Source organism: Brachyhypopomus gauderio, unplaced genomic scaffold (genome assembly GCF_052324685.1).
Source record: "Brachyhypopomus gauderio isolate BG-103 unplaced genomic scaffold, BGAUD_0.2 sc100, whole genome shotgun sequence".
NCBI classification, from domain to species: domain Eukaryota; kingdom Metazoa; phylum Chordata; class Actinopteri; order Gymnotiformes; family Hypopomidae; genus Brachyhypopomus; species Brachyhypopomus gauderio.
The window spans coordinates 322,679-349,344 of record NW_027506921.1 but is presented as its reverse complement, the minus strand read 5'-3'; the positions used below and the strand labels follow the sequence as shown (position 1 = coordinate 349,344).

Genomic DNA, 26,666 nt, shown 5'->3' with positions numbered 1-26,666 from the left:
ATTGTGATAATCTCCCAATCCCCACAGGGATTAACCTTCTATCTGTTTTCTATCACGTTTACACAAATCTTATGTTCATGATCTCTCTGTATAATCTCCATTATTTCTAATTCTGTGAATATGGTAGTAATGTTTTTAAATGTGAAGACAAAAGTGGTTCACGTGTTATTGCTAATATAACACATTATCTAGGTGGATAATGTTCATATTTATTCGTCTGCATGTGCGTGCGCGTTTGTGTATGTTGTTTCTTTGCTGAGATTAAAAAAGTAATTGTTTGTCGGTGGTTTTTTTCCCATGGAGGTATTTGTTACCATGGAGATAAATGTTGGTTTCCTGTGACTTTTTATGAAGGCGATAACATCTAAGAATAAATGTTTGTAACGTAGTTTTAACTTTCTCGTCATGTCTGTAATACGCAGTACGGACGAGTGGTTGGATTGGGTCGGTGTTGTTTCACTCTGAGGTGGACGGTTTACATTCCAGGAGTTTAGAGGCTGTGGTGTGAAGTTGCGCTGCTTTCTTCTCTCTCTCTCTCTCTCTCTCTCTTCTCTCTCTCCTCCAGCGGGACACGTCCTCCTCTCCTTCTACACACATCATATCCGGGTCAGTGGGCTGCAGTTTGGACTGTTTTGTCCTCACTTACAGTAAGGCGGTTTAGAGCAGCTGTGGGGTGTGTGAGACATGGACACCGACACCAGCCCGTACCCGAGACATGGGCCGTGAGGGACGAGTTACTGCGGGACTGTCCTAATGTGACGGCACCACCTCAAACATGTCTAAAAGCTTGAAGAAGAAGAAACACTGGAGCAGTAAAGTCCACGAGATGGTGGTGAGCAGGGACGCGGCGGGGAAGTTCGGCTCGCAGCTGCACGGCGGCGCCGAGAACGGACAGTTTCCTTACGTGGTGGAAGTTGGACGGGACAAGGTGTCGGTCCAGAGCGGGACACCATCCCAGCACGAACTGCTCCTCGAGGTTAACGACACGCCGGTGGCAGGACTAACCATCAGAGATGTGCTGGCTGTGGTCAGACATTGTAAAGACCCCGTCCGTTTAAAGTGTGTCAAACAAGGTAAGTGAACTTAACAAAAGTACAACGTTGTAGTGCAGCTGATTAAACTCATATTTAAGTGTTTGACTCTTTCACCAACTCCCCATGTCGCCTCAAACTCAATGTTTAATATCATTTATACGACGGATACGAGACGGAGATTCTCAACGTGGAGCGAAGAGGGAGAAGTTGACGAATTTATCAACAGTGGGTCCCGTTAGAGAGAGAGAGAGAGAGAGAGATAGAGAGAGAGAGAGAGAGAGAGAGAGAGAGAGAGAGAGAGAGAGAGAGAGAGAGAGAGAGAAACTGTAACAGTAACAGTGTCAGTAACTTTAAGTGTCAATAACAGTAACAATGTCAGTAACTGTAACAGTAACAGTGTCAGTAACTGTAACAATGTCAGTAACTATAACAGTGTCAGTAACAGTGTCAGTAACTGTAACAATGTCAGTAACTATAACAGTGTCAGTAACAGTGTCAGTAACTGTAACATTAACAGTGTCAATGACTGTAACAATGTCAGTAACTATAACAGTGTCAATAACAGTAACAGTGTCAGTAACTGTAACTAACAGTGTCAGTAATGGTTCATATTGTCCCCTGGTGGTTTGAGCACGTTTCTGTGAGTTTCTAATGAGGGGCTAAGAAGCGGAATGGGTCTCCTGGTAGAAAGGGCTGTGCGTCCTGTTTGAGAACAGCCTCGGCTACTTCTGCCAGTGTGTCACTTCGGAGTTTGTTAAAGCTTGTGGTAGCAAAACGGGAAATACACAGAGGAAAGGGCCAGACTGAATGAACCAGTCCTTCTATGCCCACCGACCTGCCTGCGGGTGTATTTAAGTCTGACATGTGGGAGCTAGGGATGTTGTTACTGTCACTCATACTAACTACTGTAGCTCTAACATGTTGCCGTGCATCATTCCATTTGGCACACACAAACTTACATCATATTTCCCGGATAGTTTACATCTGCGGTTGAGCTGACTTAGGACACAGAGATGTAATGTATAGGAAATATCTTTCACATAATGGTACTGTGTGAAGGATAAATCACATCGAACTTTGCCCGTTTTAATACTTCAAAATAAGGGTATATTTTTACCACGCTAGTATAGATAAACTTTATATCAGTATTACAAGTAAATTGAATATGGTAGTCTAAATATTAAAAGTCTGCTTGGCATTTTAACCGCATCATAGAACTTAGCTTTTGCTAGGTTAGCAATTTTTAGAGTTTTATCTTTAATCGGGCCTGCAGTCAACTTATCTTTTAGGTGATTAAAAAAATAAACACCACACACCACACACACATCAAATCTCTGTGAGGGGACAAATCGGGATATGTTGATCTTAAAGATCAACAAGCCAGGTGTCCTCACGTACCATTTTTCTAAGTTTGAGGCTTTTGTGCTGTTTTCTGTTGACTTGTCAATGTCATCACTACTCTAGTGTTGTAATGTAAGGTTTCAGCTGTAGTTCTGACCACAATTCTCTTCATATGTCCTACTTATCATAATTAGAACTTATCTACATATTAAAATGTTATCTGCTTGACGTCTTGTTTCTTGAATGAAACAAACAAAACATACAAGTAAAACATACAGGCTTTGGGAGTTTTAAGTGAAAATAAATATATATATATTTCAGAATATAGAAAAAAATACAATGACCTCAGAAACATTTGGTGCCAGCATTTATGTGCAAGCTCAGTAGAAATCACTAGCTAGCTAAACATTTCACCTCACAGGTCAGGTATCCAGTGTGTGTGTTGTTGAGTTCATTCTAAGTAGATACCCAGGTGCAAGAACAAAAACAGATTGGGCCAGTAAACAGATCCCCAGGTGCCAAAAGCAGCAGTGAAGAGGGAATCCTCATTTGAGGATGAGTGATATCACCTGGATCATCTTCAAGATACACTGAAGATGGCATGTTTTGGGGAAACAGAGCTGTACTTAGATCTTAATCTCAGTGGAGCCCAAAATCTCTCACAATCCTGTGCAAGCCATGTGCTTGAGATTCCAGGAACGAGCCTGGAGTGTGTGGTCTACAAAGGAGCATGAGCTACCCTAGAGCACTTTGTGGGAAACAATATCCTCTGGTGCTGAATCTACACTGGCCTCCTGCTCTATGATTTGTTGAACGTTTCCATGTTATTTTCCAGCTGTGGCAAAATGTAAATGGGCCCAAGTTTCTAAATGAAAGCTGCCAGACTCTGTCTTTTGGACTTTTTTGTAGAGTCAAATGCTGAGTTTGACATTTCTAAGATCTTGTTCATGTGGTTTTTCTGTTCCTCAACAGAAAAGCAAGATATGGGATATTATGTGTGTGGGATATTACACAGCCCACACACATGGATGACCTGGTTAGCTTACATTGACCACTTGTTTATCTTGTATTGCTAAAGTCATTTGCCAGTGTGCTTGGATGTTTGGAGCTGTGGCTCCTAACGTATGTGAGATAGTTGCCTTCTGTCAAAATACAGAAGAGCACAACTTCCAGGGTGTAAGGAAACTTTTCAATGTTTCTTTAAGCTTTGCCGTTCATGCTCGAATTAACACAGTCCCTCAAGGCCTTGATTCATCTGGCTGGTTGGCAGGGGGGAAATATCAGCTTCCCCTGATACTGAATCGATATCCCAACTTAGTGAATTTGTTGTAAGTCAATTCACAGACTGTTTTTGATAGATATGTTATTGTATTTTCACATGAGCAGTCAAGGTGTGTTCTAATGCATTTAGAAATGATTCGGTTTCTGCATTTTGTTTATGACAGCAGTTTATAGTAGTAGCTTCTCACTGTTTGGTTCCTGTGTGGGCTTTTAACCTTGGAATGAAGGAGTCTTAACTGTATATTCAAAACATCTTGAATTGTGACAAACCCCAGTGAATATTTCAGGAATATAACAGTGCTTAAAGTTCTGGAGTAATATTTTTAAAGTTAATTCAAGAATAATAATCGTAATGCCATTTGTGTAAAAATGTATAGGATAAATGCTATGCCTCTTGAAGCTGATTTCTGAGAGCATTTTTTTGCATTGATTTCTTCCACATATACTACAAGGAATTAAGCAATAATATCATACTAATACTAACACACTAATACTAATTGTGTGAATATACAATGATATTTAAATAAAATAGAAAATGGTTTGTATCAGGTTGATGTACTAGTATGTGATTAGTATAGTATGGTGATTGACATCGGAGAACATACTACTTACTACATGTAATAGTATGGTGATGGACATTGGAGAACAGTTTGCCATGGCTGATTGAGGTTTTTGATTTTGCTAACATTGTTCAATAAGTAAAACACAATTAGGTCTACACTTGGTCAATCTCTCAGGGCTACAGCTATAAGATATAAGCAATCTAATGCAACTGTATTTTATTGGAGCTTACAAATTTTATGATACCTGATAATTACATTTTTTTTGCATAATTGCAATTACAACACTCAAAATTCATATTTTGATGGATAATGCTTCTGTTCCCCTCCTCTCTACTCAGATTAGAGATATATTATTATATATTTGATTAATATACGTGTCAGGTATAGTTTGCTATTCTTAGCTAAATTCTAAGACAGTAATTAAATTTTGACATTTAAGTTTTTTTAACTGGCTTTCTTGGTTCAACCAGACAGATGTATTTTCATTTAATCTCCCAGTTAATCAAATGTGTGCCATATTTGAAATGTTCCATATTTTTTGTCAATTGTGATTTTTTACACCCCAATTGAAATTTGTCCTCCGCTTTTAACCCATCTGTGCAGTCAGAACACACACACACACACACACACACACACACACACACACACACACACACACACACTAGTGATTACTAGGGGGCTGTGGATCACACGTGCCCAGAGCGGTGGGCAGCCCTAGCCCGGCGCCCGGGGAGCAATTGGGGTTAGGTGCCTTGCTCAAGGGCACCTCAGTCATGGCCTCAGGTCTGGGGATCGAAGCCACGACCTTCCGGTCACAAGACCAGTTCCCTAACGGCCAGGCCATGACTGCCCCAGTCAATCAATAATAATCAGTCAAAACATTTAGCATTAAACACTTTCAATACCTAGTTCACATGCATTAGGACATACAAGGGGGTAAACATGCAGTCTGTAAACTCAGAGCACAAACACCCTGTTTTCTACAGCAATTACAAACCCAATAATAATTAATAACATTTGAATGTTGGTGTTTGTTGAAGAATGTCAGGTGGTTTTGCTCAGTGTATTAAACGGTGGTTTTAAGCTACAAAGCACGTAACAGCAGAGGTAACAGCATGATAGCACCATGGCAATGTGAAATGATCATCACCGACCGAGGCTGTGAAGATATATGTAAGCTACAGTAGCTCTTTTCATTTCAAATCTTACACACAGCAGTTTGAGCAAATCTGTTAGTGGACACACGTGGACACACATGGAGTGTTAGCAGTCTTACATCATGCATTAACTTCATTTGTTTACAGAGCTATGCGCTAACAGCTCTCAGTGGTCACATGTAGCAAGCGTGTGTATGCAGTCAAGCATTCATTCTGCAGTAGTCAGCAATGCAACGGTCTAGAACTTTCCACCGCCGCCATTACTTCACAAACGATCTTCACCAGACGAGTTGAAGGTCATCACCGTGTCATCCATCCTCGTTCATCCTCTCCCCTCTCTCTGTCTCTTACGTTTCCACTTTGATTGCCTCTCTGCGTCTCTCTTTGACACTTATGGGAAGCACTCTTCGGGGAGCTGCCTCTGGTAGTGTGGATAGTGCTGTGGGAGCCAGAACCCCCTTGTTCACCCCACCCTCTTTCCACTCTCCCTGTATCTCTCTAGCTTTCTCTCACCCACCAGCTGCTCGGGGACTGATAATGATAGTCTGGAGTATTTTGGGATGGCACGGATAATGATATGTATACGATTCTTCCTGCGTATTCAGTCTGACACACCTGTAATGATAAGTGTTCTGGAGAGCGTTTTACACTCCGCACTCTCAGTCGGTCTTCTCCACAGCACACTGCTTCTTCTTTAACTAGAGATCCATTAACACTGTTCTGTAGTGCTAATGGGCTCTCTGTGATCATGGTCATCGGTGTATTGGGTTCAGCTTGAATGAGAATCTGAATGATCTTGCTTGCCACAGCATTAATGTTTTTGATTTAGACTGATTGCTGAGTTTTTGATTTGATAGGTAACCAGGGTAGTGTGTAGGACTGCCCTTAGAGGCCAAAACTACTTTGATTTCAGGTGTGTTTTCTTCTCTAACTTTACAAGATGTGAACAGCTTTTGTGTTTATCTCTCTCTGTTGCCTTTGAGACTTTGTGTGTGTGTGTGTGTGGGTGTATTTCAGTATTTTTTACAGGTTGTACAAAATTAGCATTGTAATTGTGTGTGTACATGTGTCTCTGTGCATGTAAGACCTTAAGGGCTTTGCCATTCTATCAATTCATCTCTTTAGCTCTGCTCCCTCCTTACGCCACTCAGTATCCTTCCTCAAGGACACATACGCTAAAGATGTCAATGTACTAAGCTGCTTTACTCCAGGCTGCTCTACAGGATTTTGCCATTGTGTAGTCCACTTACAGGGCTTCTTTCATCCACTCACAGGCCTTGGGAGACACAACTAAGTGATGTTTTAGTGTAGAAAATGATTTCAAACTTTGACCAAAACACACAGCAGAGAAAGAGTGAGGGGCAACTGCAGTGGCATTTCAGCCATAAAAGTCTGGTAAATATGAGAAATGTGACTAATATATACGCTTATAAATATATATGGGAAGTTAAAATGTTATCTAATTTATTTGAATGTATTATCCTGTCCCTTCACAGGGACTAAGTAGGTTCCCCTGTTGTTTGCTTTTCTCTTGCATGGCCCGGTGATGCCTGTGGATCTTGTACATGAGATATGTTGGGACTCAGAACAGATTGAGAGATAAAGATTTTTCGCAGCCGAGGAAGCTGTTAAGGCAATTGAGTCAGACATTTCACTGATGGATGTTTCTCACACTCGTGTGCCAGTATGGTGAGGAGCAGAGAGATATATCTGTGGCAACTTGTGTGTGTGTGTGTGTGTGTGTGTGTGTGTGTGTGTGTGTTCATGCATGTGTGTCTATGTGTACTTGTATTGCTATACTTGATATGTTATCATTAAAAGTAATAATGTAAAGCTCTTCTGTTATTCAAACTCAAAATTTATTTTGTTAAATGCATGTGAATACATGAATGAGTATTTAAGCTTGCTTGTGTGACTGCAGTTAAGAATAAAGTGTTTTTTTTTCCTACAGCGGTACAAGCCGTCTTTAATGTATTGTATGACTATGTGTTTGTGTTCATACCTACACAAACCTCCATGTAAAAACATTTGGTGTCTCATTATCAGAGTGCTGTATATAAACAGAGTCTCCTCTCTTCCTCTCACATGGTCACATGGCCACCAAACGTGCTGATTATTTCATATATTTCATATCACCACAGCTCGGCATGTATAACTAATCAGTCTCCATCAGCCCCGAGACACACTGCACTCATATAGCTCACACTTCAATGGGGCCTGGTACTTAAACATCAGAGTATATTAAGTGTATTAATCTTTATTGTTTGCACAGTCTATCAGTTTAACAGCAATAACAGCTCACCATAAAGTCTTGTGGTGTGTTTACCTGAAGAAGTCAGGTAGGTAGAGACAGACAGAGTGTGTGCGAGGAGGACAAGTTGCAGACTCCTTTTTTCTGCTTTCTTTGCTGATTCACTAGAAAAATCAATGACAGAGTTTTAAGGATGTGAGTTGTGTGTGTGTGTGTGTGTGTGTGTGTGTGCTTTGAAGATGCTACACTTTTATAAGCATCTCAACCAAAAGAAAAATGAATTTTATTGAACAGCCTGCATTTAATGTCCTTTGCTGATAAAAAATTAAAGCACATGTCTTCCCATGAGGGGTTTCATGAGGGGTTTCAACATTTGTACACATTTGAGCACTCAGGACATATTTGGAGACTTTGGACACTAGGGACATGTTTGGACACTTGGGAAATGTTTGGACACTGGGGACATGTTTGGACACTGGGGAAATGTTTGGACACTGGGGACATGTTTGGACACTTGGGAAATGTTTGGACATTTTGAACACTTGCCAATGACAAAACTGGCAAGGCCCATAGACCATGAATAGCCATATGATGGAATCTCTCCAGGAAATGTTTAATTTTTCTCTCTGTTTTAATGCCTCTCTTAATATCTTACTCTCTTGTTCTTTCTGTCACTATTTTTTCCATACTTTATTCCTGTTACTATATTATGGTCTTTCTCTTTCCAATCAGCATCCCACTTCTGAAGTTTTCCTACACGTCTATGTACTCGTCTTTTGTAATAAGTTATAACTGCCCTCTCTGTGCTCAGCAAAGCCACCCAAGAACTGCAGCAAAGCCCATGGAGGAACATGCGTCCTTCACTGAACCGCAGGGTGGAGTGTGGCAGTAAGCTCCATGGCTGTGGAGTGGGATTAGTGTTTTACCAGAAACATTAAACAGTAGCAGCCTCATCAGTGGCAGTGTGATGCCATGAAGGGTGGAGCTACCATTATGCTGCCTAATTAGATTGCTCCTCCCCCTCATTAGTGGCATTGGATGCTGCTGGTTAGGGAGGGGGTAGAAGACAACAGTGTGGGGGGGGGTTCGTTTTGCTTTTGTCTTCGTGTTCACCTGTTCTTGGAGTGTCCAGTATGTCTCTGATTAGGTGAACCACTGCTTTCTGAGGGATAATTGTTTTGCAGTTATTTTAAGCCTAAATTATGTCCCACACAAGTTATGCTCAGAAAAATGCAGATTTTATTTCAAAATAAGTAACTGCAAACAAGGTGTCCTTGTGTAAGAAGTTTATCTTATAAAATAACACAACTGTGCTCTAAATGATTTAAAAACTATGAACTACCTCAAATTCAAATTAGTGTTACTTGGCTTAAATCTGTCTTGGAAGACCTTTGGAAGAGACTGAGAGGACTATAGATGACACTATAGCTGACTCTATAGCTGACACTATAGCTGATACTATAGCTGACACTATAGCTGACTCTATAGCTGACACTGTAGCTGACACTATAGCTGACTCTATAGCTGACACTATAACTGACACTATAGCTGACTCTATAGCTGACACTATAGCTGACTCTATAGCTGACTCTATAGCTGACACTATAGCTGACTCAATAGCTGACACTATAGCTGACTCTATAGCTGACACTGTAGCTGACACTATAGCTGACTCTATAGCTGACACTATAACTGACACTATAGCTGACTCTATAGCTGACACTATAGCTGACTCTATAGCTGACTCTATAGCTGACACGATATAGTGACTTTTTTTTCAACATTACTTAATCACATTTAAAATAGTTTTATTAGATGCAGCACAATATAACTAAAAAAAGATGCCTCAATTGTCAAATTTGACCAAGCCAGTCCAAAGATATTCACATTTAAATCGGCCCTATTTTTTCAATGCAATTAACCTAAAACGAAAGGAAATCTTGTGATCAAGAAATGTGCTCTAGTTTTAGCATGTGGCTCGTCCGTGTCCGCCGTGATCATGGTTCATCGGACCAACACGTTGTCTTGGGACCCTTAAAAACGACCCTAAACTGTACAGACTGAGATAAATCTTAAGGAAACAATAAACAAGAATATAATGTAACGGTCCACTTATCTATTAATATCTTTTTTTGAACAGTCCCCCGATGTTTTTGAACGGTCCAAACACGAAGTTAAATTTCAAGCAGGCTCAAAAAGAAACAGAAGCGCGAAATGCGAATTCTTCTAACGGGATGAGAGAAAGCGGACATTCAATTATGTCATATTTCAAAAACTCTGGGAAGAACCTCCTACAAACCGATGAAAACAGTGATTTATTTTACAGCGATTTATTTTTATATTTCGCTTAGACAGTACGACCAGAGAAAAATGGCCGCGGCTCAATCATAATCATGCGGGGATATCCAAGTCCCTACACTATAGCTGACTCTATAGCTGACACTATAGCTGACTCTATAGCTAACACTTTAGCTGACTCTATAGCTGACATTATAGCTGACTCTATAGCTGACACTATAACTGACACTATAGATGACACTATAGCTGACTCTATAGCTGACTCTATAGCTGACACTATAGATGACACTATAGCTGACTCTATAGCTGACTCTATTGCTGACACTATAACTGACACTATAGCTGACTCTATAGCTGACTCTATAGCTGACACTATAGCTGACACTATAGATGACATTATAGCTGACTCTATTGCTGACACTATAACTGACACTATAGCTGACACTATAGCTGACTCTATAGCTGACACTATAGCTGACTCTATTGCTGACTCTATTGCTGACACTATAACTGACACTATAGATGACTCTATAGCTGACTCTATAGCTGACACTATAGCTGACACTATAACTGACACTATAGATGACACTATAGTTGACTCTATTGCTGACTCTATAGCTGACTCTATTGCTGACTCTATAGCTGACACTGTTTCAGAGGTTGCAGGAGCTCCTTTCAGCTGCTTAGTTTGCAATAGTCTGGGTTTGATCCTGAGGGAATGAACATAGAAAACGTAAAAGCCCAGGCTCCTGGGCTGCCATTTCAAGTGGCCATGCCATTGTGGCACAGGGCAATGCCCATTATCCTAGATGGCAGAGCAGATGGCCACACCCCCCTCCCAGACTATACTTGTAAATGACACTATGCTAACAAATACTGGATCCCTGGTGAAAAAAATTTCTCTTCACTCAGTGACCCACTCCAGGATTCAACTGTGTAGGATTACAGAGAGCTTTTTAAAGAGTTTTTCATAGGCAACCTCCTCTAATCTCATTGATGCACATTACCAATAGAACAGAAAACCACATTACACTTACCTGCTGCACAGCACTCTATTAATGCTGGAAGTTAATTGACATGACACTCATTAAAGGAATCTTTGTTGACCTCAAAAAGGACTGCACTATATATTGTAAAGTTCTTCAGAGCCGCCCATTCCTGGACAGTTTGGGGTGATGTTCTGGATGGTCTTGGTGTTCTTAACCAGCTTCATGAGGCACCACCTATGATGCCCTGAACACATTCTCATGTACGCTGAGCACTTATGATGCCCTGAACACATTCTACTGTACAGTATATATCCCATTCTATCCATACTGTTGTACTATTTAACCTTACCCATATTAACTAATCTTATTTGTGAATAATACTTGGAGTCAAAAAATGAAGCTGTTTAGAATGAGCACAAGTTGCAACAGTTTTAAGAGAATATCTATGTAAGTTCAGTATTTACTTTGCTTAGTGTTCTAAATATAGGTATTTGCAGTATTGATATCTAAGAAGGTTTGCAATGTGTAAATGTACACAAAGAAAATACTGTATGTAGAGATATGTGATGAAAATAATATAGGCCGATCTTTAAAGGTTTGGCTTTTTTTCTTTAATGACTTGGAGTCTGTTTATAGTTGTAGTGCATCATGGGATATGTGCCATGTTTGTGTGTGTGTGTGTGTTCAGGGCTTCATTACAGAAGGTATGCAGTAATTAGTTTGAGGTTATAGGAGTGTGCACTTTCTTCAGTCTCTCTCTCTCTCTCTCTCTCTCTCTCTCTCTCTCTCTCTCTCTCTCTCTTTGAGACTAGATGCCAAACCTTCATAATGTTTTCTCTCACAATTAAAATGCCTCTGCTGCTCACTCCTCTTTCTCGCTGGTGTCCCTCTTTCTTCTCCTTTCCCTCCTTCATTCTCCAGCAGACCTCCATCTGCCTCTCTTCACAGTCTCCTCCTCCCTCTTCTTCTCCATGTCTGATGGACTGGAGAGAGCTTGGTATGAAGCACTTGTAATTAACCACACTGATAATAGAACCACATCTCCATGGAATTGCGTGGAGACTTCTGATCTTTCAGATGAAGTTGAGCTGGCACCTTATATACTTCTGATTGATTGGTGAGGAGAGTAACTGGAATTCACTTTAACAAGCGTTTTGTGTTTATTTCATCTTTTTTCAATGGGCCCTTATATTGATCCACTAGTGTTTATTGGAGAATATGCTAAGGCCAAAGCTGAAATGCTGCAAAGCCTATCAGTATTTGATATGGTGTGATGAGGAACCTGTCAGGTTGTTCAAAAGACTCCTAAACACACAGAACCACCCGCAAGTTACACCCTTGAAACATTTCTCAGTGGCTCCTACTTGGGACAGAGTTAGTGTGTCTACCGACGTTTCAGCAAAGCTGTGAGGACATTCGCTGACCCAAGTGGTCGGTCTATCACCAGACTGGAGCTCTTGACTGAATGGACTCCTTGGTAGGTTTAAATTGCTATTCTAGGAGCTCCTGGTTTTGTCTACTCAAGATGCAGAAACCTGCTTTAACCTTCAATTTGACACATGTAGAAGCACAAGAAACATATCTTACACACACACACACCCACACACACACACACACACACACACACACACACACACAAATAAACAGAGTCATAGTCTTGTGACTGATATCCTCCCCCATGTGTGCTGACTCTCCTGTCTCTCCCTCCTCTATGTTGTCCAGAGTGATCCTTGTATGTGGTTATGTATTCCCCACTGCCACCCAAGGCCATAGACAGACACTGTCCTCATATGAACTAAGACACTTCATACAACAGAGTGTGTTCACTGAACACCCCAGAAAGCCCCATGTGCCTCTTTCTTCTGCCCTCTGTTGGTCTGACTGAGTCTATAGAGCTACAGGAGTGAAGTGATAAGCTCTGTCCAAAAAAACAATTCTGACTCTAAGCCCATTTTTACAACTTATTCAGATGGAAAGGCCTTTCTTGGCTTGGCTTGTATTGTTCTATTACATAACCAGTTCCACATGTTTCTCATTCTGCTAGGACAGAAATGCTACAAACCTTCTGATTGGTCACTGGGCCCTACTTAAGTTTTTGCCAACTTTTCTGTCATTTATGCCAAAGAGTCCCTAATGGTTTGTAAAAGGACAGTTAGTGTAACTTCATCTGCCATGGTGACATGGATGGTGCATTATGTAGGCCTAGTGTGTACCTTTACCAAGGTGTAGTGTGAAGGTAGAAGCTGAAGCTGTGTTGTGTTGGACTGAATGGGTTGGCGTTTGGTTTCCTTGTCCAGTGTGAGGGGCTCATTTCTGCATATATTACCATGACTAATGGGCTATTATTGTACTGAGTTAAAATGCACACAGTTATTTTAATGAGGTGTGGGAAAGACTATAGGCTTTTATTCTGAACTCTTCTTTGCTTTCATACTTTCTTCGTCTCTCTTTGAGGTAAACATTTTATCCATATATTGTTCTGGTGCTATTGTTTCTAGTGGTAATTGGGATCTGCTATTGTTGAAGTATTTGTTGATAGAAAGTGCACTATATTTGTTCTGTTGTAGTCAGCACAGGTCTTGGGCATGGGCTGGGATGAAGGTCCTTACTGGCTGAAGGAATGAAGGAATGTTGCTGACCAGGTCAAGTGACTCTGTTTTCTTTATCTGTGTTCATTTACGGTAAAATGCAGCACAGGTTCAAGGTCAGGTTGTGTGTGTGTGTGTGTGTGTGTGTTGATTTATAGATTTTAAGGACAAAAATCTCCCAAATCATTGGGTTACTTGTCAGTAAAATGGTGTTGGAAAGATAAAGTGCTTTTTGAAGAAGCCATAGGTTTGATTTTTTTTAACTGAAATGGAAAAAACATTAGTTTTTGGTGAGCTTAGACTTAGGGAAGACATTGTTTACATACACACACCTCCCTGGCATGCAGTGCATAAATCAGGCACCTTTCTGAATAACACCCCCCTCACACACACACACACACACACACACACACACACACACACACACACACACACACACACACACACACACACAATTTCTTTTATATTCATTAGTATTTGAACTTTTTTTCATGAATATTTGTCATTGTGTCCCCATGCACACAGATAACTGAAATATCACAGAATAGTTGTGAACTCCTGCTTTCTGTGCCTCATCATACCACTTCTGGTGTAAAACGCGCTTAACTCTTATAGTTCAATTTTACAGAAACTAGAAACAGCTACAGAACTTTTTTCTTTCTGGCTAAAAATTACAGATGGAATCGCCTGACCACATTGAATAGTGGTGGGACATTGGAGGGTGACCTTGACTGGAGGATGTGTCTCTCACTTGTAGTTGCCATTTGAAGTAAGGTAGCATGTACATATTAACATTTCACTAATAATGCAGGAGAGGGCAGGTTGGTGTAGGCCGGATGTGATTTTCACATGCAAAGTTCAGAAGGGTGAGCAGAAAAACTAAATCAAGGTCAGAAGGGACATGTAGGTACATACACAGCAGACAGTTCCTTTAGTACAACTCTCATGCGTCCTGTTGTAACCAATTAAAGAGTCCTGGGAGTTCGAGAGTGCAGTGCGGTATTTTTGCTGTTCCTGCGTTCTTCTGGACTGGAGATTGATGGTGTCATTGCTGGGATCTGTTGGAGTCAGTTCTCCAGCTTATGGGTTACAGCTCAAAGATCCCGATTACCAAAGGGACAAACCTTAGTCTTAATCTTCCATATTCTCTCAGTTTCGTCTTTCAGACCGCGGTATTTTTACTTCTCATATTCTTTCCTTGTGTGTCCATGTGTAGGACTGACATCTAAAGAAAAAACACCCTATAATTCATGTCCCAGACAAGACAACATGGATAGCATTACAAAGCTTTGGGATCTATTGCAACTAGATTAACATCAGACTCTAAAACTCTGAGAGCATTCCTTCAAAATACAAGCAGTCGTGTACCTTACTCATCATTTGAAAATAATGTGGGCATTAGTTTGCCTTGACAAACTTGTAAGAGGTGGTGTCATTCATCCATCCATGAATTATTTAATTTTCTGTATATCAGGTCATGTGTAACGTATAGAACACGCTGAGAGGGATCCTGATGCGGAATAACACGTTCTTTATTTGAATAACTCTGTACAACAAGCCACACGATGAGCAAAGTGACGTATGGCAGGTGCAGAGCAGTAGCGTGGGAGCGGTGGTCAGTGCGGTCCAGGGTCGAGAGGCGAGGGCAGAGTCCGGGAGGTATCCAGGGATCAGGCAGGAGACGTGGTCTAGGGGACAAGCAGAGTTCGGCACACAGAGAGACAATCAGGAATAACGGCTTGGTATGCAACGACATGAGGCAATACTTCGCAACCAGGAAGTGAAGTCTGGGTGCTTAAGTATGCCCGGAATGTGGGCGTGGTGGTGAGACAGGTGAACGTGATTATGTTATCTGCTATTCCTGACAGTACCCCCCCGCAACGGAGCGTCTCCAGACGCTCCACGCCGCGAAGGCGGCCGGCCACGGCCCCGGGGGGCGGGGAAATGTGGGTGTGCAGCGTGAAAGTCGGCGATGAGCGACGGGCAGAGGACATCGCGAGCGGCTACCCAGGCTCGTTCCTCGGGACCATAACCCTCCCAGTCGACGAGATACTGGAGACCCCCACGCCGTCGACGTGATTCCAGCAGCTCCCGTACTATATACGCAGGTCGGCCGTCAATGTCCAGGGGCTCGGGGGGGGCGATCCAGAACCGGGGCTACAGACATGGGACTGTAGTGAACAGGCTTTAGGAGGGACACGTGGAAGACGGGATGGACGCGGTATTGAGGGGGCAGCAGCAGTTCGTAGGAAACAGCGTTTATCCTGCGGGTAATCTTGAACGGCCCGATGTATCTAGACTTGAGCTTATGGCAAGGCTGGCGTAGGTTCAAGTTACGAGTGGAGAGCCATACTCGCTGACCGGGGTGATATATGAGCGCGGGGAGACGACGGCGGTCAGCGTTCATACGACGGGTGTGGAGCGCGCGCCGCAGCTGAACGTGTGCGAGCTCCCAGGCGCGGGCACTGTTCTTTAACCAGTCATCCAGAGCGGGGATGTCAGAGGGGGTTTTATCCCAGGGGAAGAACGGCGGCTGGTAGCCGTACACACACTGGAAAGGAGTCAGTTTGGTGGATGAATGTATGATGGAATTGCGTGCGTATTCAGCCCAGGGGACGTACTTGTGCCAGTCTTTCTGGGAAGAGCAGTATTGGCGGAGAAAGCGACCTAGCTCTTGATTGTAGCGCTCCACTTCTCCGTTGGATTGGGGGTGGTATCCGGAGGTTAGACTGGCGGTTATTCCGAGTAACTTGCAGAATTGGGTCCAGACACGGGAGGTGAATTGCACGCCTCTATCCGATACGATATCCTCGGGTAACCCATATATCCGGAAGACGTAGTGGAACACGTCAGAGGCCGTCTCCATGGCAGTGGGCAGTTTCGAGCGAGGGATCAGACGACACATTTTGGAGAACCTATCCACCATCACGATTATCACCGTGTTACCGCCCGAGACAGGCAGGTCCGTAACAAAGTCGATGGCCAGATGAGACCACGGACGGCGGGGTATCGGCAAGGGGAGGAGCTGACCAGTGGGCAGTGCTCGGGGTGTGCGCGATTGCGCACATACAACACAGGCGAGTACGTAGTCGCGAATGTCCTCCTCCCAGGACGGCCACCAGTATTTCTGGGCGATCAGGTGTTTGGTGCGAGTTATACCAGGATGACCCGTGCCCGGCGTGTCGTGTGCGAGTTGGAGGAGGCGTCCCCGGAGCGGGACCGGGACGTATTGTTTTCCATCGGGACTATCTGCAGGGCCTGGGTCGGCGCGGAGGGCTTCCTCCAGTTCGTCCTGAACATCCCACCGGATGAGGTCAACGAAACAGGATTCTCCGAGAATATGGTTAGGTATCTCGCCGCTCGGCGTCTTCTCGTGAATCCGGGATAATGCATCGGCCTTGGTGTTCTTGGATCCAGGTCGGTAATGTACTGTGAATCTGAAGCGGGTGAAAAACAGCGCCCATCTGGCCTGCCGGGGATTGAGTCGCCTAGCGGACTTGAGATACTCCAGGTTCTTATGGTCTGTATATACCTGGAAAGGGTGCTCTGCTCCCTCTAACCAGTGCCGCCAGTGTTCGAGAGCCAGTTTCATGGCCAGGAGTTCGCGGTCGCCCACGCCATAGTTTACCTCGGCCGGTTGTAATTTTTTGGAAAGATAGGCACACGGGAACAGTTTGGGTGGATTGCCTTGTCTCTGTGAAAGCACTGCCCCCACGCCAACGTCGGATGCATCGACCTCAACGATGAAAGGTAACGAAGGGTCCGGGAGATGCAATATGGGAGCGCTGGTGAACGCAGTTTTCAGCGCTTTAAACGCCTGTTCCGCTTTGGGTGTCCATATGAAGTGGCGCTTCTTCCCCCCTTTCAGGAGATCGGTAAGGGGGGCCGCCACCGAACCGAAACCCCTGATGAACCGACGACAGAAGTTGGCGAATCCGAGGAAGCGCTGGAGGTCCTTAACGGAACGGGGAACAGGCCAGTTTGCGACTGCGTCTACCTTGTTGTTGTCCATACTGATGCAACCCGGCGATAGGGTACAGCCAAGGAAGGAGATGACAGGTGCATGAAACTCGCATTTCTCTGCCTTCACGTACAAGCCGTTCTCTCGCAGACGCTGGAGGACCGAAGAGACGTGAGTTATGTGTTCCTGGATAGAGGGGGAATAGATCAAGATATCGTCTATGTAAACAAACACGTATTTATCAATCATGTCTCGGAATATGTCGTCCATGAAAGCTTGGAACACTGACGGGCTATTAGACAGCCCGTATGGCATTACTAGGTACTCATAGTGCCCCCTGGCGGTGACGAAGGCTGTCTTCCACTCGTCACCAGCGCGAATTCTAATCAGGTTGTAGGCACTCCTGAGATCAAGCTTCGTGAACACTGCAGCCCCCATTAGTCGCTCTTGTGAGGCAGAGATGAAGGGTAGAGGGTAAGCATATTTAGACGTGACAGCGTTCAGGGCTCGATAATCAATACAGGGACGTAACCCCCCGTCCTTCTTCTCTACGAAGAAAAACCCCGCCGCGACGGGAGATGTCGACGGGCGAATAAACCCCTTCTGTAGGGCCTCACTGACATAAGATTCCATAGCGGCATCTTCTGGGCGGGAGAGCGGGTACGGCTTAGTTCTCTTGGGCAAGGTTACCCCGGGAAGGAGGTCGATGGCACAGTCGCAGGTTCTGTGTGGAGGGAGTAAACTGGCACGCTCCTTACTGAATACGTCAGCGAATTCTCTGTACTGCTCAGGGACCGCATCGGAGAGAGGTGTGTGAGGACTCTCAACCATCGAGGAGCGAAGGGGTAAATGCATACAATCCTGCTGGCAATGCGATCTCCACGCAACTAATTCGCGACTTTGCCACGAAATGACAGGGTCATGTTCTCTTAGCCAGGGGAAACCGAGGATGACAGAATCGCGAGGAGTGGAGACCAGGAAGAACTGCCTCATCTCGGTATGGAACAGCCCGACACGGAGGAGCAAGGGCTTGGTACGTCGGTCAACTAATCCGGTACCTATAGGTTGTCCGCTTACTGAGTTAACTCGGAAAGGGGGGTTTACCTCCTCAACGGGAATGTTTAACGATCTGGCTAGTTCGCTGTCGAGAAAGTCCCCTCCTGCGCCTGAGTCAACTAACGCTGAGTAGCTGCGAGTTACACCTCCCCAGGTGAGCTGTATAGGTAGGTTAAATTGGGAATTACCACAAAGAGAAAGTAATGGAGGGCTTACTTTTGCTTGAGAGGGGGAATTCCCACGGAGACGAGGTGGTCGTGTGGAACATCGGTCTCGGAAATGACCTTCCTCGCCACAGTAGAGGCAGAGTCCTTCGCGCATGCGACGCGCCCTCTCCCGGGGAGTGAGTGGAGACCGGCCCAGCTGCATCGCTTCGGAGTACTCTCGATTGTCCTCTCCGGGGAGACGAGACGACTGGTGAGAAAGAGTGGAAGTGCGTACACCTGCTGTTTTAGGACGGTGAGTAGTGAGCAGCTTATCTATGTTCACTGCTGCTTGTATGAACTCGGAAAGAGTTAAATCTTCATCTTTACAGGCCAACTCAATCTGCAGATCGGTTCTGAGACCGCGGCGGAACACCGTCTTGAGGGCAGTTCCACTCCAGCCACTGCCAGCAGCCAATGTACGAAATTCTCGGGCATAGTCTGCCGCGCTGCGTCTCCCCTGCTTGATTTCACATAACTGGGTGCCGACATCGCGCCCGGCGGCGGGGTGGTCGAAGACGGATCGGAGCAGTTCGGAGAAGTGGCGCTCCGTATTCAGGGAGTCGTCTCCGCTACTCCAAAGAGCAGTAGCCCAAGCTCCTGCCTCTCCCGTCAGGAATGTCAGCATAAAATCCACCTTTTGACGATCCGTCTGGAACAGGGCCGGGTGATAGGTGAAGTACATGGAGCACTGCATCAGGAAGTTCTTGCAACGCTCCGGAGACCCGTCATATCGTTCAGGTAGGGCAACTGGCATATTGGCGGGATGCATCGCAACGGTCAGGGGGGCAGAGGACACGGGGCTGGCACCTTGGACGTTCTGGCGTGCAGATTCGGTGAGGGCACGGAGCGCAGTTTCTTGGTTACACGCTGTCTCGGTGAGCTGTTGTATACGCTCCGTCAGGGCCGCGATAGTCGCCTCTTGGCGAGCTAGGTGAGCCTGTGTTTCCGCAGGATCCATGGGAATGGCGAAGTATTCTGTAACGTATAGAACACGCTGAGAGGGATCCTGATGCGGAATAACACGTTCTTTATTTGAATAACTCTGTACAACAAGCCACACGATGAGCAAAGTGACGTATGGCAGGTGCAGAGCAGTAGCGTGGGAGCGGTGGTCAGTGCGGTCCAGGGTCGAGAGGCGAGGGCAGAGTCCGGGAGGTATCCAGGGATCAGGCAGGAGACGTGGTCTAGGGGACAAGCAGAGTTCGGCACACAGAGAGACAATCAGGAATAACGGCTTGGTATGCAACGACATGAGGCAATACTTCGCAACCAGGAAGTGAAGTCTGGGTGCTTAAGTATGCCCGGAATGTGGGCGTGGTGGTGAGACAGGTGAACGTGATTATGTTATCTGCTATTCCTGACATCATGTACAGTATAAAACCATACATTGGCCATTCTCTTGACCAGTACCAGTGTATAAGAACATTTCTGATTGGTGGACTTGTTGTGTTAGGCATATTGCAGTTTGTATTGGATGATTTTCCCAGATCACAAGACACCAGTTTGTGAAGTTACCAGCTAAGTTTGTTATTGAGTCCTCATGTTTGTAAAGGGTCATTCGTGAGGTTTAACATGTTCTACTTTCTCTTCTTCAGCCTTTTCTATCAAGCAGTTCTGTCTTCAGAGTCTCCAAAGGAGTCAAAAACCTGAGCCATGCAGGTCGGAGGTTTAATTGGATCTCACGTTATTAAAAGCGAGCTGCGTTTGTGTGTGTGTGTGTGTGTGTGTGTGTGTGTATGTGTGTGTGCATGAGGAGCTGGTTGTGTGTGTGTGTGTGTGTGTGGGGAGCAGGTTGTGTGTGTGTGCGTGCATGGGTAGCAGGTTGTGTGTGTGTGTGTGTGTGTGTGTGTGTGTGTGTGTGTGTGTGGGGAGCAGGCTGTATGTGTGTGTATGGGGAGCAGGTTGTGTGTGTATACTCTGTAGAATGTTAAGTCTGAACAAATTTGAGAGATTTGTTTTAAATTTGAACATATTTGAGGTACCAGACAGTAGTATAAAAGCAGTGTGACGCATCTGGCATTGGACAACTCTAGCACTGTTTTTCAGCGTTAGGAGAGTTGTGTATAAGAAGGCAGTAAATGTATATTGTGGATACAAATATCACATTACAAAATGTAGGTTTTATTGACACATTTTTATAGATGCTATTGTTAGATATAATGAAAGAACTCTATGTAAGTAGAAGATGGTAATATTGAAAATCAGATCAAATTAGACACAGTTGCTCTGATTGCATTATGGCAGAATGTTGGCCTGGCTTGTCCATATATAATAACTCATTAAATAATCGAGTAAGTGACAAACCAACCAGCTGAAATGTAAATGAGTTCTATTAAGCATTTAATGAAGCCACATCATTTACCTCGCCGATGAATCGTGAGGAACAGGAGAGAGAGTCCAGGACCTCATATCTGTTGCTGGTGGGGACATCAGGCTTAGCTGGCAGTGTTTGTTTTAAATCTGTTAAATACACATTTATTTACTTTAGCATTCAATTAGCTTCTATAATGATCTTTTTTATTATTTCATTTCATTCCATTTTTCTGGGTTTAATTTCAATTTGTAATTAATTAATGTATTATTCATTAATATATTTTTTACCGTTTCTGCCACGGTACAGCCCCTGACCCCTCCCCTTTGGGCGTGTGTTTATGTCGTCTACGTCTAGTCGTCTGCGTCTGTGGATCTCCATGTGTGTGGTTGTGTCTGAGTGTGTTCATCAGTCTCACCTGTGGCTCGTCTCGTCATCACTCGGGGTTTATGTGTTCTGTCTGTTTAATGTGCGTTCTCGCAGTGTCCCGTGCTCGTCTTTGTTCGAGTCTCGCAACACTTAATGTTTACTTGCGCTGTCTGCGCCATCTGTGTAATAATTAAAGTGACGTTTGTGCGTAATCGCTGGACTCGTGCCTCGTCCTTCCCCCTGCGCCCAGCGTCACAATTTCAAATATATGAAAGGTATTATATATATATATATATATATACTGTATATAAAGCCTATTATTAAAAACGTATTATTAAAAGCTCAGTATAATGACAACAATAATAATAAGAATAGTAACAATTATTATTGTTGTTGTTGCATTATTACAACCTGGTGAGAATTATGGGTGATGGATATGAGTTGCATTAAATATTTACTTGAAGTTACCTACTGTACAATATGCTTCCAACTTCACAAACTTTAGACAGTGGGTAGTTGTAAATTCCAGCTGTAAATTAAGTTATAGGTTTAGGGATGCTGAAGCCATTTGTTTCTCTCAGTGGGACACGGGTGGAGGTGCCGTCTCTGGGTCGGGAGTGAGTCCATGCCTGGAACGGAGGAGTTGAAGTATCTCGGTTTCTTGTTCACGAGGGAGGGAAGGATGGAAGAAGAGATTGACAGGTGGATCGGTGCTGCGGCTGCAGTGTCGAATCAGACCGTTGTAGTGAAGAGAGAGCTGAGTCAAAAGGCAAAGCTCTCGATTTACTGGTCAAACACCTCGGTATCCCCCCAGAAGAGCTGGAAGAGGTGGCTAGGGAGAGGGAGACCTGGGCCTCTTTGATTAGGCTACTGCCACCGCGTCTCCGACCCAGATAAGTGGAGGACAATGGATGGATGATTGGATGGATGTTGGTCATAGAGACATTACATGTGGTGGCATAATTAGCCACTTCACTCCTTAGTATGTTGTTTGGATAATAAGTTCATAGTGGTTAACTCTTTGCCTATTGGACTAAGTTTGTGAATGAGGGCCACTGTAGTGGATTACAAGTTAATACTTAAATTCACAACATCAATGGCATTGACCTTACAGTTTTTACTGTCCTGAACTTTTTAATTTATAGAAAGAACTACAAATGATAACCACTCACTAAATATCTTTAAAAACGCAGCTCATTTGTGTTATTGAAACAATCTGCTCCCCATTGTATAATTTGTGACACAAATGGTGAGTACTGTGAGCTCATTGAAGTGAGGTGATACTAGAGAAATATTCTGGGAAGTGTTTGTTAAACTAAAGCATAGTGTTATTTACCAATCATCACTGTTTTCAAGATATTTCTTCTGTTAAAGAAATATCTGTCCAGTCATACTACAGAATTTTCATTTATTATTTCATTTATATTCCTTGCATAGCCTGTGTATATTTTGATATTATTTGTACATTGTTTGCTGTACAATACATGTTGTACATTATGTAGTTGGGCTGTACAGTTTTCCTGATGTCTCATTGGATCTTGCAGAGATTGCAGAGTACGAAGTATCTTAAATAGGTATAGGTGTGGGGTGCAAATCACTGCATCTCCCCAGAAAATGACACCTGTGGGTGACACTCAGCATGCATTAATGGTGCCAGTGAGGACGGGTATGACCTTAGTCACCAGAGAGACTTGTATGGTTGCCATGTTTGGTAGTCAGTCACAATAAACCAATGTGTTGAAGGGAAGTGACTAAAGGAAATGTCTACCTGACAACCCCTGTGAGGAGCATGTGAGGTTCTGGGCTGAGAAGGGTGTTGGGTTTAGTGTAGTGAGTGGGCGGCGCCCTATGTGGAACCTGAGAAGGGTGTTGGGTGTAGTGTAGTGAGTGGGCGGGGCCCTATGTGGAACCTGAGAAGGGTGTTGGGTGTAGTGTAGTGAGTGGGCGGGGCCCTATGTGGAACCTGAGAAGGGTGTTGGGTTTAGTGTAGTGAGTGGGCGGGCCCTATGTGGAACCTGAGAAGGGTGTTAGGTTTAGTTTAGTGAGTGGGCTTTTTGACCAAAGGTGTGTATTGCACAACCTAGACATGTCTCACTCATGTCTCCATGTAAATGTATATTAAATATCCTAGACATGTCTCACTCATGTCTCCATGTAAATGTATATTAAATATCCTAGACATGTCTCACTCATGTCTCCATGTAAACGTATATTAAATAGTCTAGACATGTCTCACTCATGTCTCCATGTAAATGTATATTAAATATCCTAGACATGTCTCACTCATGTCTCCACATAAATGTATATTAAATAGCCTACACATGTCTCACTCATCTCTCCATGTGAATGTGTATGAAATAGCTTAGCTGTGTCTCACTCATCTCTCCTTGTGAATGTACATATTAAAAATCCTAGACATGTCTCACTCATGTCTCCTTGATTAAAGTACATATTAAATATCAATATTTTTGTCTGTTGGATGGAAGCAGTCAAGCACCACTAAAATTAATCCTCATGAAATGTAACAGTTGAGTAAGCTACATGCGTTATAGTCTCTTTGTGATGTAAACACATGATCTCACATGGCAAGACAAGTGATCATCTCAAAAAATTTTACATTACATTTTCAACCAAACATCTCAGTAAAATTATTAAAGATGTTTAAGTTTTGCATTTCAGATATTTAATGAAAACATTACAGGTGTTGCAGCTATCTGTTAGTATGTGAAACCTCATGATTTAACCTTAAACACAACATCATCAATAATGATGATAACATTAAAGTAGAAAGAGCTCTAGTATCTGAATCTTTATTGTATACTGATTCAGTTCCTCTAGCTCAGTTCAGTATTAACAGCATCCACTTTTACAGAATTTAATCATTTGCTTTGTTGTAGTATTACTCTCCTATAACCGAGTCATGTTTTTTGAGTCTAGCTTAGCTAACTACACTTTTTAGTAGCTATTATTGCTCATAGCTGATGTGAATGATATTTCCAGTGTGAGCTTTAAAGGAAGGTAGAATGAAGTGTTCGTTTCTTATGTTCATGTAATTATTTTTAGGTGATGTGATGTTATGATGCATTAGCAGTGATGTTTGGGGACCAGGTCACAATGACTCGGACATTAAATAGAGATTGAGACTCACATAGAGAGACCAGTACAGGTGAAATCTTGTTAAAATCAACACCAGAAAAACCAATGTGACACATTTTTGACTGAAGCACAATATTAAAAATGATTGCCCGGGTATGATTTTTGTCCATTTTATCTTGGAATGGATAGTGAAGGGCTGACATTTCAAAACCAACATGGAGTCAGATCTGGACACCAGCCTGCGTTGAATCATGGGGGATTATTCCCCCCCCCCCTCATACTTGAAGAGAGGGAGGAATTACTTGTTCTCCCACAGGAAGAGGACCATAATGAAAATGTTGTCCCAGGCGTAAGGTGACATTTGCACACCTTCTGTTTATAATGACTCAGAAGCAGTATATAGGCTCCCAAAGACACTAAACTTTGACTAGAAACTTCAGAAAAACTATTTTCTTTTTTTTCTGTGAAGTGATTTGTCATTATGACGGCATACGTTAGCAACGTAGATATTATATTTCAGTTGTCTTTCATTCATGAAACAAAACCAAAAGTTAAGTTAGTGTTTGTTTTCCAGCCAGTTTATACTCTGTCGAAATATAGTGCTGTGTTTAAAAAAAAATCAGGCTCCTCCCCTAAATAAAACTGTTATGTTTGGGCGGTTAATGTCTTTTGTCATAGTGACCAGTGCAGAGTTGTATAATCCAGGTTCAGAAAGTAAAAGTCCTCACCAGGATTTTGCTCAAGCTTGCTAGATTTCTAATTAGTGCAATTCAGGTAAAATGAGTGGAATCAACACAATCCAGGAAGCCTGAGTAAAATCCTGGTGATGACTTTTACTTTCTGAACCTGGATTATACAACTCTGGACCAGTGAGCTACGGAGTTCATTTCAAGCCATGGGGGTTATTTCATAAAGCAGGTTTTGCAACTTACCCAGCTCTGTTAACTTGGTAGTAGAGACTCAAAGTTTAGAATAAGCCTATGTTAGTTGCTACAGTAAAATGTTGTGAAGCTAACCCAGCTATCAAGCATGTTTACTGCACATATACCAGAGCTTCTTAATATATTTTAATGATTTCCCTCAAGTTTAAACATTTAGCAGAGGGTGATGAACACAGGGCTGTTTTTGCTATCGTATGTTGGTGTAAAAGTAGGCTGTTCAGCATAGCCCAAACATTTCCATGGGCATAAATCAAGTCACCCAGATCTCCATAGACGTTTAGACATTTTAACTAGACTCTTTAATATGTATGTGGCTTGGCCAGGTTAACACTATGAGTCTTACCATGGGTCATATTTCTTATATCCTGCGTAGACCCACATTCCTTTACTGCTCCTGTAGTAAATGTATGTGAATACAAATCTTTTCATACCATTTAATGTGCAGGCTTTTCAAAAACATTTTATTTCAGTTCAAAGTTTTATTTCACAATGAACTTGCTTCTCTCCACTGTCAGAGTTAGTGATGTGTTAGTGTTGAATGAATAATAATTATATTTATCAACATTTTGTAGGCTACAGTTTTGCACAAGGCATGCCACATGATGTCATTGTCTTATAATCACATGTTCCTTGCCATGATAAATGCCATGAAGATAAATGAATTCCTCACAGACAGAAGGTACCTGCTGTCTCTTATCATATCATGTCCTCAGGAACACCCTGAGATAGTAAAGTCCTTAAGGGACAACACTAGCACTTCTCACTAGAAAACTACCACTATGCCCCTGCATGTGTGTTTCAAGATGGATACTGTCATGTCATTTATCTCCTGATGCGACTGACAGCATCACTTAGGAAGGTTAATTGGTGCTCTGGCTGCTGCAGCAGGGAGAAGACTCTTTGGTCCAGAGGTCAGAGCTCACATTTACCTCTCGTCAGACCTGAAATTTCCAAGAACTCCTCCAGGAAATTAGAACGGGAACACCAGGCAGAGTGAGATCTGGGCCACTGAGACAGGGGAGGCAGGAGCCACTGGTCTAGGAGCAGGTTTGGGCTTGGTCCTGCTCCTCCTCCTGCAGGGACAGTGTTGATGGGTGGGTGTGTTGGGGCCTGGAGCCCCTCACCGGAGGTGTTTGGGCTGGGGCGAGTCGTCACTCCAGGCTTCCTTCTCCCTCCCAGAGGAGCAGATCCTACCTGGGGCAGACCTGCCTGGTACACACTGAC

The 26,666-nt window shown here is 43.4% G+C and overlaps 1 protein-coding gene across 8 annotated transcripts in view; it reads left to right on the top strand.

Moving 5' to 3' along the window:
• The first annotated feature begins 363 nt into the window (after positions 1 to 363).
• The window catches only part of magi2a (membrane associated guanylate kinase, WW and PDZ domain containing 2a), a 228,443-nt gene continuing 202,140 nt past the window's right edge, over positions 364 to 26,666 (top strand). For 6 of the 8 annotated variants that reach the window (XM_076992945.1, XM_076992941.1, XM_076992944.1 and 3 more), the window contains exon 1: positions 364 to 1,073. In XM_076992945.1, the coding sequence (XP_076849060.1) occupies positions 776 to 1,073 (298 nt within the window). In that variant the 5' untranslated portion in view covers positions 364 to 775. The remainder of the gene's footprint in view (positions 1,074 to 26,666) is intronic. The other 2 variants (XM_076992943.1, XM_076992942.1) reach the window with 2 other exon arrangements.